At 37.7% G+C, this 22,250-nt stretch overlaps 1 protein-coding gene across 2 annotated transcripts in view; it reads right to left on the bottom strand.

Moving 5' to 3' along the window:
• The window catches only part of rubcnl.S (RUN and cysteine rich domain containing beclin 1 interacting protein like S homeolog), a 39,251-nt gene that overhangs the window by 5,514 nt on the left and 11,487 nt on the right, over positions 1–22,250 (bottom strand). The window contains exons 2-15 of one of the 2 annotated variants that reach the window (XM_018249958.2): positions 20,607–20,691; positions 18,497–18,599; positions 16,739–17,332; positions 15,812–15,897; positions 15,342–15,549; positions 13,931–14,275; positions 12,039–12,099; positions 11,816–11,948; positions 10,381–10,517; positions 8,620–8,684; positions 6,643–6,881; positions 5,970–6,031; positions 4,761–4,914; positions 2,888–2,978 (exon numbers count right to left, since the gene is read on the bottom strand). In XM_018249958.2, the coding sequence (XP_018105447.1) occupies positions 2,888–2,978; positions 4,761–4,914; positions 5,970–6,031; positions 6,643–6,881; positions 8,620–8,684; positions 10,381–10,517; positions 11,816–11,948; positions 12,039–12,099; positions 13,931–14,275; positions 15,342–15,549; positions 15,812–15,897; positions 16,739–17,332; positions 18,497–18,569 (2,248 nt within the window). In that variant the 5' untranslated portion in view covers positions 18,570–18,599; positions 20,607–20,691. The remainder of the gene's footprint in view (positions 1–2,887; positions 2,979–4,760; positions 4,915–5,969; positions 6,032–6,642; positions 6,882–8,619; positions 8,685–10,380; positions 10,518–11,815; positions 11,949–12,038; positions 12,100–13,930; positions 14,276–15,341; positions 15,550–15,811; positions 15,898–16,738; positions 17,333–18,496; positions 18,600–20,606; positions 20,692–22,250) is intronic. The other variant, XM_018249960.2, reaches the window with a different exon arrangement.

Genomic DNA, 22,250 nt, shown 5'->3' on the forward strand with positions numbered 1-22,250 from the left:
TCCCACAACCCCCCTGTTTTGATATTGTATATTTAGCCAGGAGCTGTGGCATAGCTTCAGTGGTTGTAGCACCCCATACCCCCCCTTTAAACTAGTGGTGATCCTATGCTTTTAAAATTGGGCGTTTGTTTTGGGAATATCTCTCCTTTAAAAGCCTGATTGCTGGCTGGGGAGGATTTAGCCCTTAGTGAAAAAACAGCGTTCAACGGACATTGATTACAGGTAATGCTAAAATGCACATAAAATATAAAACAAGTTAGGGACCGCCATTCGGGGTTTACCTTGACGTGGTATGGTGGCTTATCAATTTTATGATCATAACTTTGTAACAAAATAACCCCTGTTTTGGGTACATATGCAATAGCATTTATTATACTTATATATACTTTAAAGCCTTTTAGAGTGCTCCCACAACCCCCCTGTTTTGATATTGTATATTTAGCCAGGAGCTGTGGCATAGCTTCAGTGGTTGTAGCACCCCATACCCCCCCTTTAAACTAGTGGTGATCCTATGCTTTTAAAATTGGGCGTTTGTTTTGGGAATATCTCTCCTTTAAAAGCCTGATTGCTGGCTGGGGAGGATTTAGCCCTTAGTGAAAAAACAGCGTTCAACGGACATTGATTACAGGTAATGCTAAAATGCACATAAAATATAAAACAAGTTAGGGACCGCCATTCGGGGTTTACCTTGACGTGGTATGGTGGCTTATCAATTTTATGATCATAACTTTGTAACAAAATAACCCCTGTTTTGGGTACATATGCAATAGCATTTATTATACTTATATATACTTTAAAGCCTTTTAGAGTGCTCCCACAACCCCCCTGTTTTGATATTGTATATTTAGCCAGGAGCTGTGGCATAGCTTCAGTGGTTGTAGCACCCCATACCCCCCCTTTAAACTAGTGGTGATCCTATGCTTTTAAAATTGGGCGTTTGTTTTGGGAATATCTCTCCTTTAAAAGCCTGATTGCTGGCTGGGGAGGATTTAGCCCTTAGTGAAAAAACAGCGTTCAACGGACATTGATTACAGGTAATGCTAAAATGCACATAAAATATAAAACAAGTTAGGGACCGCCATTCGGGGTTTACCTTGACGTGGTATGGTGGCTTATCAATTTTATGATCATAACTTTGTAACAAAATAACCCCTGTTTTGGGTACATATGCAATAGCATTTATTATACTTATATATACTTTAAAGCCTTTTAGAGTGCTCCCACAACCCCCCTGTTTTGATATTGTATATTTAGCCAGGAGCTGTGGCATAGCTTCAGTGGTTGTAGCACCCCATACCCCCCCTTTAAACTAGTGGTGATCCTATGCTTTTAAAATTGGGCGTTTGTTTTGGGAATATCTCTCCTTTAAAAGCCTGATTGCTGGCTGGGGAGGATTTAGCCCTTAGTGAAAAAACAGCGTTCAACGGACATTGATTACAGGTAATGCTAAAATGCACATAAAATATAAAACAAGTTAGGGACCGCCATTCGGGGTTTACCTTGACGTGGTATGGTGGCTTATCAATTTTATGATCATAACTTTGTAACAAAATAACCCCTGTTTTGGGTACATATGCAATAGCATTTATTATACTTATATATACTTTAAAGCCTTTTAGAGTGCTCCCACAACCCCCCTGTTTTGATATTGTATATTTAGCCAGGAGCTGTGGCATAGCTTCAGTGGTTGTAGCACCCCATACCCCCCCTTTAAACTAGTGGTGATCCTATGCTTTTAAAATTGGGCGTTTGTTTTGGGAATATCTCTCCTTTAAAAGCCTGATTGCTGGCTGGGGAGGATTTAGCCCTTAGTGAAAAAACAGCGTTCAACGGACATTGATTACAGGTAATGCTAAAATGCACATAAAATATAAAACAAGTTAGGGACCGCCATTCGGGGTTTACCTTGACGTGGTATGGTGGCTTATCAATTTTATGATCATAACTTTGTAACAAAATAACCCCTGTTTTGGGTACATATGCAATAGCATTTATTATACTTATATATACTTTAAAGCCTTTTAGAGTGCTCCCACAACCCCCCTGTTTTGATATTGTATATTTAGCCAGGAGCTGTGGCATAGCTTCAGTGGTTGTAGCACCCCATACCCCCCCTTTAAACTAGTGGTGATCCTATGCTTTTAAAATTGGGCGTTTGTTTTGGGAATATCTCTCCTTTAAAAGCCTGATTGCTGGCTGGGGAGGATTTAGCCCTTAGTGAAAAAACAGCGTTCAACGGACATTGATTACAGGTAATGCTAAAATGCACATAAAATATAAAACAAGTTAGGGACCGCCATTCGGGGTTTACCTTGACGTGGTATGGTGGCTTATCAATTTTATGATCATAACTTTGTAACAAAATAACCCCTGTTTTGGGTACATATGCAATAGCATTTATTATACTTATATATACTTTAAAGCCTTTTAGAGTGCTCCCACAACCCCCCTGTTTTGATATTGTATATATATATATATATATATATATATATATATATATATATATATATATATATAACATTCATGACCTTAGGTCAAGAAAAGTCACAGCTGGAGATATCTGGGACACCAGCAAAGGGCAAGAAATAAACTGAAATTGTAGCATATATCCTATTGTCTCATCCCAGGGCAAGTTGCGTGACTGCATTTTGAACATACCATTCCAGTACAAAGGTAATCAAATTGCATTCATTTGGGTGCACCTCACAAGATGAGAAACTGAGAAGCTATGCTTCAGAAAAGGATAAAAGTTACTGGCTAGAATTGAACCTGCCTTTAACCAAGCAATTGTAATGGCTCACTGGGTAACTTACCAATCAGGCATCACCCACAACATTACAACTGGCTCTCTAGGGGGGTACACGGTGCATGTGTTAGAGAAACTTACCCTCACATCTTCTACACATTTCCATCTGGAAGGGAAAGAGGACATCAGGGCTATGGCAAAACTCACAAATAAAACCCTTTGCTTGACACAGCTGTAAATAAAAACAACCAATGAATTACAATATTAACACTTACAGTGTTCAGAATAATAGCAATTCGACATCACTAACCTGATCAATCACTATTTTTCGTTAAAATTATATTTCTACATGGCAAATAATTTACTAGTAGGTATAGCAGAGTAATAGAAAATGAACAGTCATGGCATACTGTTGATTGTGTAATTGAATCATGAATTGAGGCTTGTTCCAAATAATATACGTGTGGAGTTCAATTAGTGAGGTCATTCATTCTGTGAAAAAACAGGGGTCAATTACGGCTAGGGTTGCCATCTGGCCGGTAAAAGTGATGGCTGATCCCAATGTTATTAATAGGGAAAAAAGTTAAATATATAGGAAGGCCGGTATTCTTTTCCAGAAAAGATGGCAACCCTAATTACGGCCCTTATTTAAGGAAGGAAGGAGCAAATGTTGTGCATGCTGGTTATAGTGCATTTCTCTCTGAAAAGCAGAGTAATAATAAAGTGCAGAAAATATCTCAAATGCTTTAACATGGTAACCAAAACCTGAAAGACGTGGAAGAAAACGATAAAGCAATCATTCTAATGCATAGAAGAAGACTCGGCCAATGATCAACTCCAGGAAGATCAAAGAAGGTCTAAGTTACCTGTGATACTGTTACAATTAGAAGAAGCCTATGTGAACATGGATCAGTTTCAATACATCAACAAGACAATGACCCCAAACACACCAGTTGACGTTATGAAGTGACCAGCCAAATCCCCAGACCTTATCCAATAGAAAATGTGTGGGGTGACATCAACAATGCAGTTTCTGAGACAAAACCAAGAAAGGCAGAAGAATTGTGGAATGTAACAGGTGCCAGAAGTTGGTGGACTCCATGTAACACAGATGTGCAGCAGTTCTCAGAAACACTGATTATACAACTAAATATTAGTTCAGTCATTCAAAGGAAAGTGAAATCTTGAAAGATTTTTCAGTTCATACAGTGAATGTTTGAGTTGTAAAGAAGAATGCAGACACTGCTATTTTTTTTTTTTTTGAACAGCCTAATAATCCCTTTTCTCCACTTTCACTAAAGGAATAACACAAATTTGATTTGTTTGATCTGGAATAGAATGTGCAGTGTTCCCAATGCATTTGTGTGTGTGGAAATAAAAGCTATTATAAGATATTTGAACTTTATTCGCTTTTTTTTGTTTTTAAACACACTGCTTTTATTCTGAACACAACTGTAAATCTAGTGTGAGTCTTCAAATGCCCAATCATCACTAATCTGACTAATATAGTGAAGTAGGAAATATCCCATACAGAATTGATGTTTGCATCTAACTAAAGTTGTATGAATATACATATATCTGTTTTTCACATACAACTCTAGTTTACTGAACTGTTCAGTTACTCACTTGCCAGTAAAATCCTTACAAGAGAGAAAATTCACCAAATTTGCATCACTGTTTATAAATAAGCAGTTTGTGATGAATCAATAAAATATAGTGTTGTATAAACATCACTGTAGAAGCACATCATCACACTTGTTTCCTTCCAGCCTTGTGTAGACAGGTTCCTTGGTCACAGACCTGCATGTTAAATTCTACTCTCCTTATAGTTTATACTAAGGGCTACATTATTTCCTACATACTTTACAATAGGGATGTACAAATTCCTGCCTCCTGGTGGTGGATGCTATACCCCATGTGTCCCACAGATCTCTGGAAGAGAAACATGCATCCACACTCACACACAACCCCCTGGTATCAAATGGAACCAAGTTTTGTTTTCCATCCCACATACCTCACAATTAGCAACATGAGTGACAGAGGTGGCCATAAGCTCCCGAAGGGCTGGAAGAAGCAGCTTCTGTTTAACATTAAACAGGTCACTTAATGTGAACAGATCGAGCTCTTCAGTCAGGTGAGAGGGGATGTCTTTAAATTCCTTTAGCAAGCTGTATGGATCAGATGAGAAAACCACTTCATTTCCTTTACATTATCACCAAATCTTATGAAGTCATTGCAAAATACTTTGGACCTGGGATTATGAAAAAAAGTTTGGTCCTTCTGGTGCTGGGAATAAATAGCTCCAGCAGCAGCAAATGGGCAGACACATATTCAAATACTAAGCAGTTCATTTTCAGAAAAATTTAACAACCGATAATCTCAGGGGGACAGTTAGCTAGGTGCTAGAATGAGACCATTATGTTCGTTTCTAGCGTATACAGAAGTAAAGCAGTATCTACTGGCGCCAAATCATTGTATAACAAGTGTGTTTCAAACTTCTCTGCAAGTCATTATAAAATGGGAAGTTCTTTATTAAATAAACAGTCAGTAGATGGACCTAAGGTAAATGACTAGTCTTCCTATTTTGCCTCTTTATAACAGAAAATTCTTGTGGTCGCAAAAAACGATTCATTTTATCTTTGTCTTTCTATTAAGGCCCTATAGAACTATTAGCTACTCCATGGTAGCTATGGTAATTAAGCCCTAGATAGAAGATGCAGTTAAAACTCTATGCCAGTGATCCCCACCAGTGGCTCATGAGCAACATGTTGCTCCCAGTAGCCTTAAAGTAGGTGATTATTTTTAAATTCCTGGCTTAAAGGCAAGATTTAGTTGCTTAAACCCCATGTGTATTGCCAAACAGCCTATAGGCTGCAAGTCCGCATAGGCTCTATCAATGGTCAATCACAGCCCATATGTGGAACTTTTTGCATGTTTGTGTTGCTCCCCAACTCTTTTACAATTGAATGTGGCCCACAAGTAAAAGAGGTTGGGGATCCCTGTTCTAGGCCTTCCAGTTGCATTGCACAAAAAAATTAAAAAACTACTTAAAATTGTCAGAATACAATGGTCTATATCATAGACCATTCAACTTGCACAACAATAGTGAAGGACTGCTAGAAGAACTGGTTTGATTATAAGTTAGACTGAATTACTAGAATAATAAATAATAGTTACACAAATTACTCATACAAAGATCAGAAGTTGTTAAAAGGTGCATTACCTTCTCGCAAATCTACAAATACACAGAAGCCTCTTGATAGAAATCAGTCTCTCCTGCAGTTCCTGGGGGGGAACAAAAGCACATCAGGAAAACTTCCATTTCTCCTCTCTGATTGAATAGAGAGTTTCTACTCTAGAACCCAGACTGACTACACACTTTTCTTGTAACTAGAGGTGTGCAGGTCATTTAGTGGTTTAGCTAAGTTAAAAAAAAAAAAAAAAAAGCTTTGTTTCATTAAAGTATGCGCTTGTAAGCTCTGCCCGCTAAATATCTGTCTCGCTCTCTCTCTCTGCAAACTGCAAGACCAATAGATGATTCAGTGTGGAGAGCAAACAGCCCATGGGCAATGTAACAGGGCAGTTCCTAGTTACTCCCCAGATTGTTTATTCCTGCTTATTCTTTCTTCGAGCGGTTGCCCATGCACAGTAGAATGAAAAGCTGACCTTTAACTAAAATCGGCTATTTCGTTCTACTGCGCATGCATTTGCCCGTGGAAATTTGAAGTAAGAAGAAGACTGAAGAAGATCTCTCCGTTGTGCTCGCTAGAAAAACCCAGGGCCGGTTCAGGTAAGTCAATACAATAATTTTTGGGTGACTTACATTTGGCACCCCTAAATGCAAACAGACTTTCCTTCTCTTTAAAAAAATAAATAAATAAAAGCCCAGAACTTACTTTAATTTTGTTTAGATCTTTGACTTTCTTGTAGATTTCAGGGTTTTCAGTAAGAACGTTGAATTTGTGGCTCTGCCATATACTATCCACAACATTTTTCGAGAAGTTGCTGACGTGGTATTTGCCGAAGTTGAATTTCAACAGAATCTGAGCAGGTATAAAACTCAAAGAGTTGCTGTGACAGCAGTCGCAGAAATACTTTCCAAGATATTCACAATACCGCAGCCTATTATTGTACCCTGAAAATACAAATTGCATTAACATACATTGCATTTGATTGTATGCGCTTGCACAGCGGGGCCCTCTGATCATATTTCTATTCTGAAACCCCGGTTTGTTGAAGGGATTCAACTTTTTTTCCAGTTTACTTTTTATTTCTAAATTACACCGTTTACACAGCAAATAATATACCATTTAAAATGTTATTCTTGGACCAACAAATGTATAATGTAATATTGGTGTGTAGGAAGCCATCTTAGGGCACTGTGCCCAATTCTGAGCTTTGACAAGGAGCCAGCATTTCAGGATGGAACAGCTATTGTTTCTTCCCTTCCCATTGTATTTTACCATGACGTAGGCCTTGCTCTTTAGTCCCATCTAGTGGTAGACACGAGAAAAGCACCCAAGCAGGAAAACAGTTTTTCCTGCTTGGGTGCTATTCTCAAATCTACTTCAGCAGAGGTGTCAAGAAGGTGCTTATATGGTTAGCTGCTCATTGTTCTGCTGATGGGCTGCTGGTTGGGGAGAAGGAAGGGGGTAATATCACTCCAACTTGCAGTGCAGCAGTAAAGAGACTGAAGTTTATCAAAGCAAAAGTCACATGATCTGAGGACACCTGGGAAACCGACAATATGTTTAGCCCCATGCCAGATTTCAAAATAAATATAACAAAAATGGGTTTACTCTTTTAATAAAACAGATTTCAGTGCTGGAGCAGTACTATTAACTGATGCATTTTGGGGGGAAAAAATAGGTTTTCCCATGACAGTATCCCTTTAAATGATTAAAAAAGCCCTGTTTCTGATAGATGAATGTAAACTGCTGTATAACTTGCATGCACTACATAAATGATGATGGTCTTGTACGATTGCTTCCCTGTTTTCCTACACCATTGACCTGGCGATTTACACAAGTAAATGGGTTCCATGTGGTAATAGTACTACATACATACGACAGCACCTTGCTATGCATGTTTATAGAGTCACCAGCAGGGAACACAATTATAACACACAGGAAGTAAGCCAGCAGGGCTTAGGAAAGGATTTCATTGTACCCCGCCAGCTACTTGGGGCATTTCATACATTGCCAACGGCTAATGGCAAAAATTAAGTGAATCTCATCATAACAGAACAGTAATCATATTTGTTTCACACAACTCACTGAAACGTGTGTACTATAAAATAATTGATATACCCCTAGTGGTAGAATGTGAAGATACAACAAGTCACCCGGCCTATGTCAGTACGTAGTCATGAGGTTTCTAGAATTCTTAGAATATCCCTAAAAGCACAACAGGGCCGGCGTTTTACTGAAGCATGTTGTTGACGTGGTCGCAAGACTGGAGAAAAAGGCTTTTCTTCATGCAATAGGAAATCACGAATTCTCCAAAATGAAAGCAAAAAATGCCCCCCCTCCCCTCAATGTAATAAAATTTCTTTAAAATGTTGAATTCAATACCTCCACATTTTGAGGCAATTTCTCTTTGAAGGGAAATATACCATTATTTTAAAACTAACGTCATGTATTTGGCCTTCTACTCAATATTTAAAGTGTTTATACGCAAGATTATTAAATGCCCACTTGGCCAATCCATGCAGAGTATTATACCAGAAGCTAAAGACCTGCATAAGCCGTCTCACAGACCTGCACCCATGCAGAAAACACACACATCAGAAACAACTTTACCCTCCCCAAACTACAGGAAAAATCAGTTAATTTTCAAAAACCCAAGCATTAATAATGGGCAATCATACTTACTTGGCTCTACCTTTGTTCCACAGCCAGTGCACATGTTATTTTGGGATGCTACAATTACATCTCTCCTGAAATCAAAACAGAAGATTTATATTTAGTTGCAATACTTTCAAAGAAAAGCAGCATAACACTCAAATACACTCAATAAAACCCATTAAGTGGTAGCCAAGTCAAAACTTTTTCTTGAAGTACTGAATTGCAGACTGCGCCATTTTGAGACAATTATTAAAGGGGACCCTTCTCCCTAAGAAATAATTCCAAATTATTTTCAACCATGCTAGTTGAGCAAAATCAGAGGTTTATTTAATTTTCCAGATCTCCATTAAAAAAACTTTAAGCAAGACACTTATTTAACCGTTCAAAGACTTGCAGACTGTTACAAAAAAAAAATGATATTTACATCATACAGCAACACTTGTTAGAACCAGCACTTCCAACTTGTGCTTTACAAATGCTTTCACATCACTCCAGCCTTTTATAGGCGTCAGAACTCCCACTATGCACTGCAGCATTCCCTTAGAGGTGGGACAGATAATATTTGATTGACCGCTCAGATATTTAAAGGAAAACTATACCCACAAAATGAACACTTAAGCAACAGATAGTTCATATATTAAGTGGCATATTAAAGAATCTCAGCAAACTGGAATATATAATTAAGTAAATCTTGCCCTTTTACATCTCTTGCCTTGAGCCACCATTTCGTGATGGTCTCTGTGCTGTCTCAGAGATCACCTGACCAGAAATACTTAAACTCTAACTGAAGCAAAAGACACAACTGTCTGTTAATTGGCTCATGTGACCTAACATGTATGGTTTGTTTGGTTTGTGTGCGAGTACAGTGAATCCTACGATCCCAGGGGGCGGCCCTTATTTTTTAAAATGGCAATTTTCTATTTATGATTACCGAATGGCACATACTACTAGAAAAGTGTATTATTATGAAAATGGTTTATTTACATGAAGCAGGATTTTACATATGAGCTGTTTTATGCAATATCTTTTTATAGAGACCTACATTGTTTGGGGGGTATAGTTTTCCTTTAAACACCTTTAGGTATGGATGTCTTAATGAAAATAATTAGTGTCCCGTGTTTCATTTGCAAAGGACTTTCATTATGCCCACTACCTACAGGATGACACAGAAATACACTTTCATAACATATATAATATATGCATAAATCACGCTACTTTTGTTTTGTTTGTTTAGACAGAACTGGGTGTCAGAGAGGCCCCATCGACATTTTTTCGAAGGGGCTAGTTTACATTCCATTAACTACCCTGTCTGTATTTAGCATTTTAGCAATGATGTCAAGTTACACTCAGCTGCCAGTGTCAATTTTAAGATTTGCCGAGCAGAAAGTCTGTTGGCCTACAAACCTGCTAGTTTTGGACATGGACAAAACATTACCAAGAGATATGCAAACATGAGCGAGGCTACTTGCAAGAAAGTGGCTCCTCTGCTATTGCAATATGCTATACTTCTGTCCAATATTATCTGAATTCAAAATGTAAATGCACTCCCATGAGTGGGACTGAAATCTATTAACTCCTGCACTGTTGCATTAAAGAACACAAACATCCACCACACGGCAAAAACCACCCTGTGTATGAACCTGTTACAGTCTAATTTGTTTTGAAACATGCCTTTGCTTTAAGTCTGCAAATAATGGCGTATGACATTACCCTTAAAGCAGCGGCAAATTATAGATTTAAAAAGAAAAACAGTGAGCAAACTGGACACAGCATATTACTATTACTTACTTAGGGGAAGGGTGAATGGTATTTATTATCTGAAAGCGAGGTGGGGCCCATTCTTCTGCTTCCCTCATCCTAAACTTTCTTATCTCCTCTGTCAAAGTCAAACTCGACTCAAACTCTTCTGGCAAAAAGTCTTTAGTCTGTAAAAAAATTAATTAATTAAAAAAAAAAAAAAGAAAGCCACATTAGGTTTCACCACAATAGTCAATAGCAGTATTCATGGTCACAGAAAGGGCTCATCCTTTAGCAGCTATGATCAAACCTGCTGAACAATAATTCTATTTAATATTGTCAGAACTACTGTAGATAATGCCGGCACCAGAAATGCTAAATAATGGACTGTTGGGTCATTTTCCCTGTTGGCTTCTTGAGGGAAATCAACTCTCACAAAAAGTAAAAGTTAAAGCAAAGTTGCCATTTAAAAGGAGAAGAAAACCCTAACTTTGAAAAACCCCTTCACTTCATAGACCCCCTCCCTTCTCCCCCCCCCCAGCCTAGCTGATGTCCTGGGCAAATGCCCCTAATTCTTAACATACCCCTCGGTGCAGATTCTGTCCAGTGGAGCTCATGGGGGCCATCTTTAGCCACTTCAGTAATCTTCGGGTCTTCTCAAGGCACTTCGGCAATTTCCGTGAGTTTTGTCGCATGTGCAGTCGCGAAAGTTGCTCCCAACTGACCATACGCACTTACTTCCCGAAGATTACCAAAGAGAAATAGATGGTGCCCGTGAACTCCACAAAACATACTCTTAGTAAACATTTTCGAATCTATTATGCCTTCAAGGCACCAGAAATTATGCATTAAAAGAAAACCACAATTCTTTTATTGTTTTAAATGAATTATAATAAAACATAGTGTTGCCGTGCACTGGTACAACTGGTGTGTTTGCATTAGAAACACCAATATAGTTTATTTAAATAAGCTGCTGTGTAGCCATGGGGGCAGCCATTCAAAGCAAAGGTTACATAGTAGAGAACAGAGGCAAATCCCATTGTATTCAATTATAAGCTTATCCGATATGTGCGAAGAAGCCTGTGCCTCTACTCCTTATTTAGCTTGAATGGCTGCCCCATGGCTACACAGCAGCCTATCTATAAAAACTATAGTAGACTTTCTGTATAGCAACAGTACATTTGAGTTATTTTAAAACACTTATTCTTTGGGGTTATTGTTCGTTTAACAGAACATTATTTTTTTTAGATTTTTTGTAGAGGTTATCTTTTCACTGTTGAGGCATTCTCAAAAAAAATTAGTTGTGAAATAATTGGGCCAAAGATGAAAGCAATAAACCGTTTGTAGTTTGTTGGATGCAAAATGTATACATTTTATAAAGCTGTAGCAAGATTAAAACGGTGATAGTTAATATCAGGGGTATTATAAATCACTTTTTTTGCAAAAATTCATGTCAACAATGTCACATCAATCTTGCCATACTTACATTCTCTGTATTTAGGGCAGGTGGGTCAACCAGTGCAATTTCTGCTTCATACTGAAGCCACTGCCGACGGAAACCCCTGTAAAGCTTTTTCAGTGTTTGTTCTGCAGAGTTGGAGCCTGGAGCAGGGTTCTCCCTGAGAAACAAACATAAACTGCATTTTCAGTAACTTGCACATTGTTGACAATTAAAATATATTCTTACGTACACAGAGACATGCGCGTACCGATCAGTCTTGTCAACCGATTCCATAGCAGCTTCCCCAGGGTATTTGTCATCTACCATTTCTGCAGGAAGAAGAGGAAAGATACAGTTTGTACAACTTTATAAACCATATTCACTATGACACGACAATAATGGAAATCTAGCAAGAAGGCTAGACTATAAAAATATTACGTTTTACCAGTGTATTTTGCCTTATAGAATTTCCATGTTTTCCATATTCACAGAAACAGAACAAAGGCAGGTTAAAGCTACCTTTATTGGATAAGTGTGACTCAAACCATAACATGGAATGAAAAATATCCAGAGGGGAAATGCCTGTTAAAGGGATACGGTCATGTCATTCTTTTTCCCAAAATGCATCAGTTAATAGTGTTACTCCAGCAGATTTCTGCACTGAAATCCAATTCTCAAAAGAGCAAACAGATTTTTTATATTAAATTTTGAAATCTGACATGGGTATAGACATATTGTCAGTTTCCCAGCTGCCCTAGTCATGGTGTAGACATAGCCTTAATGTAACTGAACTAGTCTCAGTGGGGTGGCTTTTACTATTGAGTGTTGTTTTTAGAACTACCAGGGAGCGGTTATCTTGTGTTAGGGAGCTGCTATCTGGTTACCTTCCCATTGTTTTTAAGCTGGCCATAGACGCAAAGATGCGTACGATCGGACTTTCCCATCTCCCGACCCCCCACTAACCATTCAGATCAAAGTCTACCATTCCGATCAAATAAGAACAGATCACCCAATGTTCTGCCCCTGACAGCAATCGTACGATACTTATGTCTGACAACACTAGTGACAGTCTCCCACTGAAAATCGTACGATCGGCAATACACGCAGAGATATTATCGGCAGGCGACAGAAATTTTCTAACCTGTCCGATCGACCGATCTCCGACAAATGTCGGGACTCTCCACACATGGTCCGAAAATCGTACGAATCCACGATTCGTACGATCGGATCTTTGCGTCTATGGCCAGCTTTAGGCTGCTGGTGGGTGATATCACTCCAACTTGCATTACAGCACTAAAGAGTGACTGAAGTTTATCAGAGCACAAGCCACATGACTGGGGGCAGCTGGGAAACTGACAATATGTCTAGCCCCATGTCAGATTTCAAAATTGAATATAAAAAAAAAAATCTGCTCTTTTGAAAAATGGATTACAGTGCAGAATTCTGCTGGAGCATTACTATTAACTGATACGTTTTGAAAAAAACATGTTTTCCCATGACAGAGTCCCTTTAACATATTGTCTGAGCCAAACATGTGATCTGTTTAGTGAATATGTTTGGTTAAATGGAAGTAAATGAATGTGCCTTCTATTTTCCTCCCAGGGGATTATTGCGTGCTTGGAAATTTGCCACTACAGGTATGGGACCTGTTATCCCATCTTTCAGTAATTTGGATCTTCTAGTCTACTAGAAAATCCTGTAAACATTTAATAAACCCAACAGGCTGGTTCTGCTTCCAATAAGCATTAATTATATCTTAGATTGGTTCATGTACAAGGTACTGTTTTAGTATTAGAGAAAATTTAAAAAAAAAAAATCAGATTATTTGGATAAAATGGAGTCTATGGAAGCCTGCCTTTCCGCAATTCAGAGCTTTCTGAATAACCGGTTTCCAGATAACAGGTCCCATACCTGTACCAGCGAATTACAGAAAGGATTTAAACCCATATTACTGCATATCCCTGCAGGCCACTTGGCGACACCCCTTGCAACTATGTGAGAAAAAGTTTGTTGCCAGTCTGTAAAAAAAAAAAAAAAAATAATAATTCTGAAATTGTATGTTCTCTGTGCTTGGCATCATTATGAAACAGACATACATGTATATTTATATGTTAACATTTTTCGCATTAAACAACCTTTTTGAAAAGATTAGAAAATTACCAATAATAACAAATTCGTCAAATTCGTTACAGCCTTCACATGCCAAGCAACATTTGGTATTATCATCAGCAGTATTTTCTTCTACAACATCACTAGGAGGATTTTGCGAACCTGCAGCATGATTTGAATTGTGTGTAGTGCTCATATCAACAGGGGGGTTCTGCCAAAAAGCTCTATGTTTAGAGTCAGGTTCTAAACTATAATCCATACAGGAATGGTGCCATAGAGCAGGGTGTTCAAGTTCTTCTACTGCGGTATCTGTAAAGCTTGGCCATTCACAAAAAAGCTTAGAGCTGTGTTCTGTAAAGGAATCTGGAGGAAAATTGTGCTGCATTGCAAATAAACCTAAAGAACACACAGAATAGGAGAGAATTACATATATTCCTACAATGCCAATTTTTACCAACATAAATAACAGTAATTATGTCTAAAATTTCCTTACACTACCAAGTTATTTATTTATTTATTTTCAAAGCAGTTTTGTCTTGCTTGTCTCAGCCAGCATATCATCTTGTGCAGCATCCTACCTCAATAATGGCACGGGAAAGCCATGCAGTACATTGGAAAACGTCAGAGGGTTGAACAGCTGCCAGCAAGAGTAACCATAAACAAAAGCAAAGTTTGACTAAGACACACTCCATTTTAAATTTGTTAGGACCTCCCAGGAAGAACTGCAGTGATCAAACAGTCTGTGCCCACTGTAATTTAACTTTTTTTAATTCGAATATACTCACAATTTGACTGGGAGGTTATTTAAGAAAAAATTGAAATGTCTAATATTCGATTGAATGGTTCCAACCCGAAAACTCGAATCATATTTTCTTCTTAAAAAAATATTAACATCTCCATTCGGCTCAACAGACTTCTGTCATTGACTTGTACATGAACTTAGCAGGTTTTAGGTGGCGAATATTCGAATTAGGACTGTTTCCATGGTCGAGATGTGATAAATCCCACATAAGAATTTACATTCGAATAGGGGTCTTAAAATTTAAGCATGTGAATTTTGAAATGTGAAAATTCGAATTTACTATTCGACCCTTGATAAATCTGCCCCATAATATCGAGTAACTAATCCATACCAATAATATAAATAGTAGGAATGCACCGAATCCAGGATTCAGTTCAGGATTTAGCCAGGATTCTGTCTTTTTCAGCATGATTCGGATCCGGTCGAATCCTTCTGCCAGGTCGAACCAAATGCTAATTTGCATGTGCAAATTAGGGGCGGGGAGGGAAATCGCATGGCTTTCTGTCACAAAACAAAGTAGTAAAAAAATGGTTTCCCCTTCCCATCCCTAATTTGCAAATGCAAATTTGGATTCGGTTCGGTATTCACTGAATTTCGTGAAGGATTCAGGGGTTTCAGCCGAATAGTCAGGGTAATATTCACATTAAAACTGATGTTTACCCTCATATCCGCTGTCAAAAGATGCTGCAGATTCTGAAAGTTTTTTCTGTCTGGGGGTGACAAGGTCCATGGTGCGATTTTTACACGAGTGCAAACACCCAGCTCTACTATCCGCAATCAACTGCTCATAATGCATGCTCTGTATTCCGCTTTTCAGGTTCTCGACAACTGATATAAATATGTCCGCTACCAAGAAATGAGCGTTTTCCTTGGGGGAGAAATTGAAGTGGTAATAAAATGTTTGAGAATATTTATAGTAGTTAATGAATGTTAAAGAAACAAATGTAAAGAAAAGGTTATAATAATCTGAAGCACTTAGCACACAACTTGGCTCATTTACAACGTTCAGAATGGTTCGATAGCAGTGTGCCACAGCCAGCAGGCAAAGTTTGCTTTTATTATTTCTACTTGAGCGGTTGCTGTAGGTTAATGTGCTCAAACAAATGAGCTCTAGTTAGAAGAGAAATTACATTTTCGAGGTTCACTGTAGGTTCAAATGTATTTTCTGTTGATTGGTTCAGTATTTCTGTACTTGCAGTCAATGACGTATCTAGAGCTGAAAGACAAACAACAGTTAAGAGCAACTGTGCAACAATTTAAGTAAATAAGCAATCTGATAAGTGACACAAAAGTCGATGTGATCAAGGCACTGCAACATTAATGCAGCTTTTCTAAAGCTTTACAGTAATTTGAAGCTGAGCAACACCTATTTAAAAAAAGAGCCTCAAAGCAAAACAAAAGGTGAAATCACTGGGGGGGGGGGGGGTGACAAATGTTGACTGCTTCTACAGAATTACCTAGGGCTAGTGCGGTTTTCTGGTAACTGGCACAGAGTATCAGATAAGTGATTATAATCACTGAAGGGTACACAACATTTGGCACACCCCAGCGATTTAGGGTGGTGGCAGAAGGGAAGATTAGTTGCCCAGCGACATATCTGCTCTACTTTGGGCGACTAATCTCCCCAAATGCCTTCCCGCCGGCAAGAATACAAATCGCCAGTGGGATGGCATACAAATCGCTTTGGATTTCCGAAGGTGCCTCACAAGGAATCTTTGGGGACTTCGGAAATCCAAAGCGATTCTTGCCATCCTGCCAGCGATTCGTATTCTTGCCGGCAAGAAGGCATTTGCGGAGAATAGTCGCGCGCAGTAGAGAAGATTTGTAGCTGGGCAACTAATCTCCCCATCTGCCAACACCTTTAAAGGAACAGTAACACAAAAAATAAGTATCCTAAAGCAATTAAAATGGAATGTACTGTTGTGCTGCACTGGTAAAACTGGCATGTTTATACATTTATTACCCCAATTATTAACATTATCATAGTATTTATTACCATTTATATAAAAAAACCATAAATCTTCTCTATTACAAAAACAGACAGAAGTTGTGATTACCTTTTAGAATACTGGAAAAGGACTGTGACCTTCGACGTAACAGTTGAACATCGTTACTGCACAGGTCAGCACCTGACACAGCAACACTAATGGGCAAATCCGGTATGGCAGATGTACAATTAATCGTGCTTTGATCAAAACGGAGGCTTGAAATATTTGGTGAAGAAAATCTTCGTGCATCCTTTTGTTGACCAGAAAAGTTCACTTGTGGAGTTTTATCAGGCAGATTTTGAAGTGCATTCGCAGCAGCAACATGTGATGGCACAGTGATTAGATCAGTTGGCACAGCTTCAGTACCCTCTGTCTGCAGGTTGTCCCACGATATGTTGGACCTTTTAAACTGCATGTCCTTTAGTAGACTACAAGTAAATTGATCACAGTCAGAATCACTGTCAGAGTCATCATTCAAGTCACCACTAGTGCTGTCTTCCCAGTCCTCTAGATCACTGTCATCCTGTGGATCTGCAGATATAGATTTTATACTACTAGGGATGTTTAAAACAGAAGATAGAATTTCCTTGATTGCTGTAGCACTGTCTGGGTATGAGCCACAACTCCCTGATAATCCTATCACTGCTGGTCTGGGCAATTCATCTGTAAGAAAGAATAAACCACACTCTTGTATTGCGTTTAGAATTGTTATTCTTCATAATATACAATTATTGATAAATGACATTCTAGAAACAGTCTATGAGGCCCATTTACTAAAAACCAAATTGAAATTTTTTCCACAAATAATAAAATTATGGTTTTCCTTTTTTTTTTAAAAAAAATAAAATAAAAAAATACAAGATTTATCAAGTGAAAAAAAAAAACATGAAAGCCCTTCATGCCAAACTTTGTCAAGTAAAAGTTGTTATTGAGGTGCAGTATAAGTCAGTGGGAAGAGCACTGATCCTGTTGGGCCATTTTTAAATCAGAACGTTAGAAGTTTTATGATTTTTTTTTTTCAAATTGTCCAAAAAACTCAAATTGTTATAGCTGTTCGTGGTATTTCGGATTTTTTGTTTTAAAAAAAAAAAAAAAAAACTTTTTTGTTCATACTTTTTTTTTTTTTTTTTTAATCAGAACTTTTAATAAATTCAATGAAAGTTGGGGTTTTAGATTTAATGAATTTGTCGTGGTTCGAAAAAACCTCCAAAACCACTAAAATTCTACCTTTAATAAAAGCCTTTTTGGGGTTATTTATCTAAATCTGAAGTCTTCTCACTATTTTCTGAAAACCACCCCAACCAAATTTGCATGAAGATTCTATAAAATTGTGTACAAAACTGAATCATATGACTTTTTCGTATTTGTTGCCCGAAACCACAAACTCTTTGGATTATTGAATGAAACCCAGTGCAGATCAGTATATCTTCAAAATGTCAACGGGACATCTGCCATTGACTTCTACATGAATTCGGCTGGTCGGAGTTGGAGTTTTATTCAGACTTAACACCATCGGGGTTCGATATATCTTCAAAAATTCTAGTTTTTTTCCCCTATGAAAAAATTGTGTTTTCCCTTTAAATGTCCCACCAGAAAAAAAAAAATCAGACTTTAATAAATAACCCACTTAGTGTCAGAATAGCGCAAGTCTTTATATGAGGTTGTAGCAATGAAGTCTTGTGTTTAGGGGGGCTAGATCAACAAATAACTTCTGATTCCCTACATTGGGTATATGCAGTTCATGATGGCATGTCTGTTGAGGAAAGCTCTTAACATCTACATATCCACATGCTGGCTTAAAAAAAATCAATAGAGAAGAAGCCATACCTGAAGGAAATTGAACTGATGCCATTCTTGGGAGAATGTTGAAGGGAGAACTTGGAATATCCATGGTCTTCATCTCTGTGCAGATGTTACTGAGGAGTGTTAACTGAAAAGAAAACAGAATTTAAATCTTTCTATATTTGGTACAATGTTTGTGTGACTTCAGGGTGTTTCAAGAAAATATGTTAATCACTTGTCTGAAGGACGAGGAGTCACACACACATAAAATTATGTCAGTTATGAAACCTATTCAACGGTAGATTCTAAGAAACTCATTTGTACATGTTTTTAAAAGAGATCCATAAAGATATGAAATTTGCAGGTACAATGTTGTGCACTATAAACAATGTTTTGGTTTTGTTCTACTTCTATCTGCATTGGCAGTTTATGTCACTTTATGATTATGCAATAAAGCACAAGACTACTGAAATGCTAACAGTGTTCTCTTAAATTGGCCAAGCTCCCAATAAAAAAAAAAACTCCTATGGCTGCTGTGCTTTAGTAACACAGAATCTGCTCTTGGGAATGGCAGAACTGTGGTATTTAGCAATAATATTGGAAGATAGAATTGGTAGACTATAGTCACACAGGGAAATAATAGTGCTCATTACTAAATGTGGAAATTGAAGATGATCGGTCCTTCACACTAGTAGTTCACAGATAAGAAGGAACCCATTGTGCAGTGGGATTAACAGGTAACCTACAAATCTGCATCACAAGGTCCAAATATGGAATAGCTTCAATAAGGTTCTAACCTACTGTGCCTACAGTACTGCTATTGCCATGGCACACTGGCTATGATAGAGATTTAGAAAATTCCTTTTATCCAAAGATAGCTGTCCCAAGGCTTTTTTTCATAAAATTTTTTCTTTATTAAATTAGCATTAAAATTCAAATACAAACAGACCCCACCAGGCCCACCTTAAGCGTTTCGCACCATCCGGCGCTTAGTCATAGGTGTATCTGTAAACAGCATAGCCTCTGCGGGATTTATACCCTATCAATCCCTCCCATTTTCCTTAAAACCAATCAAATTCTATGAGGGATTAACCCTATTTTGTTAATTGCTTACCAAACTTGCCTGTATGAGGTGTTTGTATTCCTTTACATATATCACGGTTTGTAAATTCAAATGTTATTTAAATATAATAATTATAAAGTACGTACAGCATATATCACAACAAAACAGTGTAATTACCAAAAATCAATTGCACTCACTTCTTTTGCACTTATTATTCATAAACCATCAATGGCTTCCTCTTTAGTCTAGATAACCCCATCTTAAACCCCTAAACCAAAATGGATGGATATTCCATCTGGGCACACGTTTGCCCTTAGGACTCAACCATGAATTCGATGTTACCTGCTATACTTGAAAGGGTTAACAAGGTTTAGGGGTTTAAGATGGGGTTATCTAGACTAAAGAGGAAGCCATTGATGGTTTATGAATAATAAGTGCAAAAGAAGTGAGTGCAATTGATTTTTGGTAATTACACTGTTTTGTTGTGATATATGCTGTACGTACTTTATAATTATTATTATATTTAAATAACATTTGAATTTACAAACAGTGATATATGTAAAGGAATACAAACACCTCATACAGGCAAGTTTGGTAAGCAATTAACAAAATAGGGTTAATCCCTCATAGAATTTGATTGGTTTTAAGGAAAATGGGAGGGATTGATAGGGTATAAATCCCGCAGAGGCTATGCTGTTTACAGATACACCTATGACTAAGCGCCGGATGGTGCGAAACGCGTAAGGTGGGCCTGGTGGGGTCTGATTGTATTTGAATTTTAATGCTAATTTAATAAAGAAAAATGTTTATGAAAAAAAGCCTTGGGACAGCTATCTTTGGATAAAAGGAATTTTCTATATGTTCATCGCCTGTGAACTGGGGCGAGTCCCTTGGGCTTAACTAAATTTAAATCAGATGTGGACTCCCAATTTTTGTATACTGTATGAGATAATATTCCTTGATCCAGTATAATTAAACCACACAATTACCTAAAAATGCTTTCAATAAAGCTCAGTTTCAGAGAATGTTATATCACAGTATCTATGATATTTTACTAAAATATAAAGACTGAAAAAAATTGCCTTTCCTTACCTTTCTGGCATCTTCTCAGTCTTCAGTTTTATCTCTTGAATACACAGTCAACGCAAGGGCATGAAGGGACATGACAAACAATTACCTAAAATAAAAGGTGTGAATGTCACAGCTGAAGAATTAAATAAATTGTTCCTATAGAATGTAATCATGTATGAAATATTTGCATTTGTCAATTCCTGACACTATTCATACCCTTCTTAACATACATTTCTTGCAATGGGACAGTAACATCAAAAAAATTAATGTATGAATGTATTATTAAAGTAATAAAAATATTATGCAGTGGTGCCCTGCACTGGTAAAACTGCTGTGTTTGCTTCAGAAACACTACTATTGTTTATATAAATAAGTTACTGTGTAGCAATGGAGGCAGCCATTCAAAGGAGAAAAGGCTCAGGTTACACAGCAGATAAACTCTGTTGAACAGGAGTCCCCCAACCTGTTTTACCCGTGAGCCGCATTCAAATGTTAAGAGAGTTGGGGAGCAACACAAGCATGAAAACGTCCATTGGGTGCCAAATAACAGCTGTGATTAGCGGTTTGGTAGCCCCCTATGTGGACTGGCAACCTACAGGAGGCTCTACTTGGCACTATACTTAGTTTTCATGCTAGCCTGGAATTCAAAAACAAGCACCTGCTTTGAGGACACTGAGTAACATGTTGCTCACAAGCTACTGGTTGGGGATCACTGCTGTAGAACATAATGGTATTATTGGTTATCGACAATATACCCTGTGTCATTTAACCCTTTCTTAATATCCACCTTTGCTACAACGCAGCTCGTTTATATAAACTATAGTAGTGTTTCTGAAGCAAACAGTTCAGTTTCACCATTGTAGGGCAACAGTACATGATATTTTTATTACTTTAAAACCCTTTAAATTTTTGGCATTACTGCTTCTTTAAATCAATAACCACTGAGCGGATATTTCCAAAGCTGTAATTTATGTACCATGTCACGCCTGCTAAGCACTGTTTAGATCACTGGAAAGAAGTCCAAAAAAGAACTAGTTCACAAAGTATTCACATTCAAAACACTTTTTTTCAGATCAGTTATTTTCAGAATGTTCACCTGCTTTTTTCAATTATTTTCCATTTTTTATTTGTACGGTTTTTATTGAAATTAAAGATTAATGATCGTGTCTAGAGTTTCAGTCCGGCAGCTCAGTGATCCAGGAGCAGATTATGAACGGTTACAATTTGCTACATTAAATGATACATTTCTCAGCAATATCTGTGGCATTTTGGCAACTATTGTATCAATTCTAACAGCTGCCTTTAATGAAACTCAGGGATTTTGCTCAGCAGGGACAAAGATACATGTATGATCTAATGTATAATTTTGGACAGTTACAGAGTCTGTGACCCCACTTCCCAGAGCTGCTATAGAAAGACTACTAATCTCCCCGAATCTGCTTGTGTGGACTGACCCTAAATGATGTTTGCATCAGTTTATCTGTATGTAGTATGCTAAATTCTAAGCTGTGCAAAGTTCCTCACTCCTCTGCAACCAATTTTTTTTAAAATGAGCGGTAGGCACACTTCCTGAACAAGAGAGGGGAGCACTTATAACTTGAAAGGCATAGCTACATTATTCTTGCACTTTTCAAGCAAGTTCTGTCCTAGAGAATTGTGGGCATA

The sequence above is a fragment of the Xenopus laevis genome, chromosome 2S (genome assembly GCF_017654675.1).
Source record: "Xenopus laevis strain J_2021 chromosome 2S, Xenopus_laevis_v10.1, whole genome shotgun sequence".
Classification (NCBI taxonomy): Eukaryota; Metazoa; Chordata; class Amphibia; order Anura; family Pipidae; genus Xenopus; species Xenopus laevis.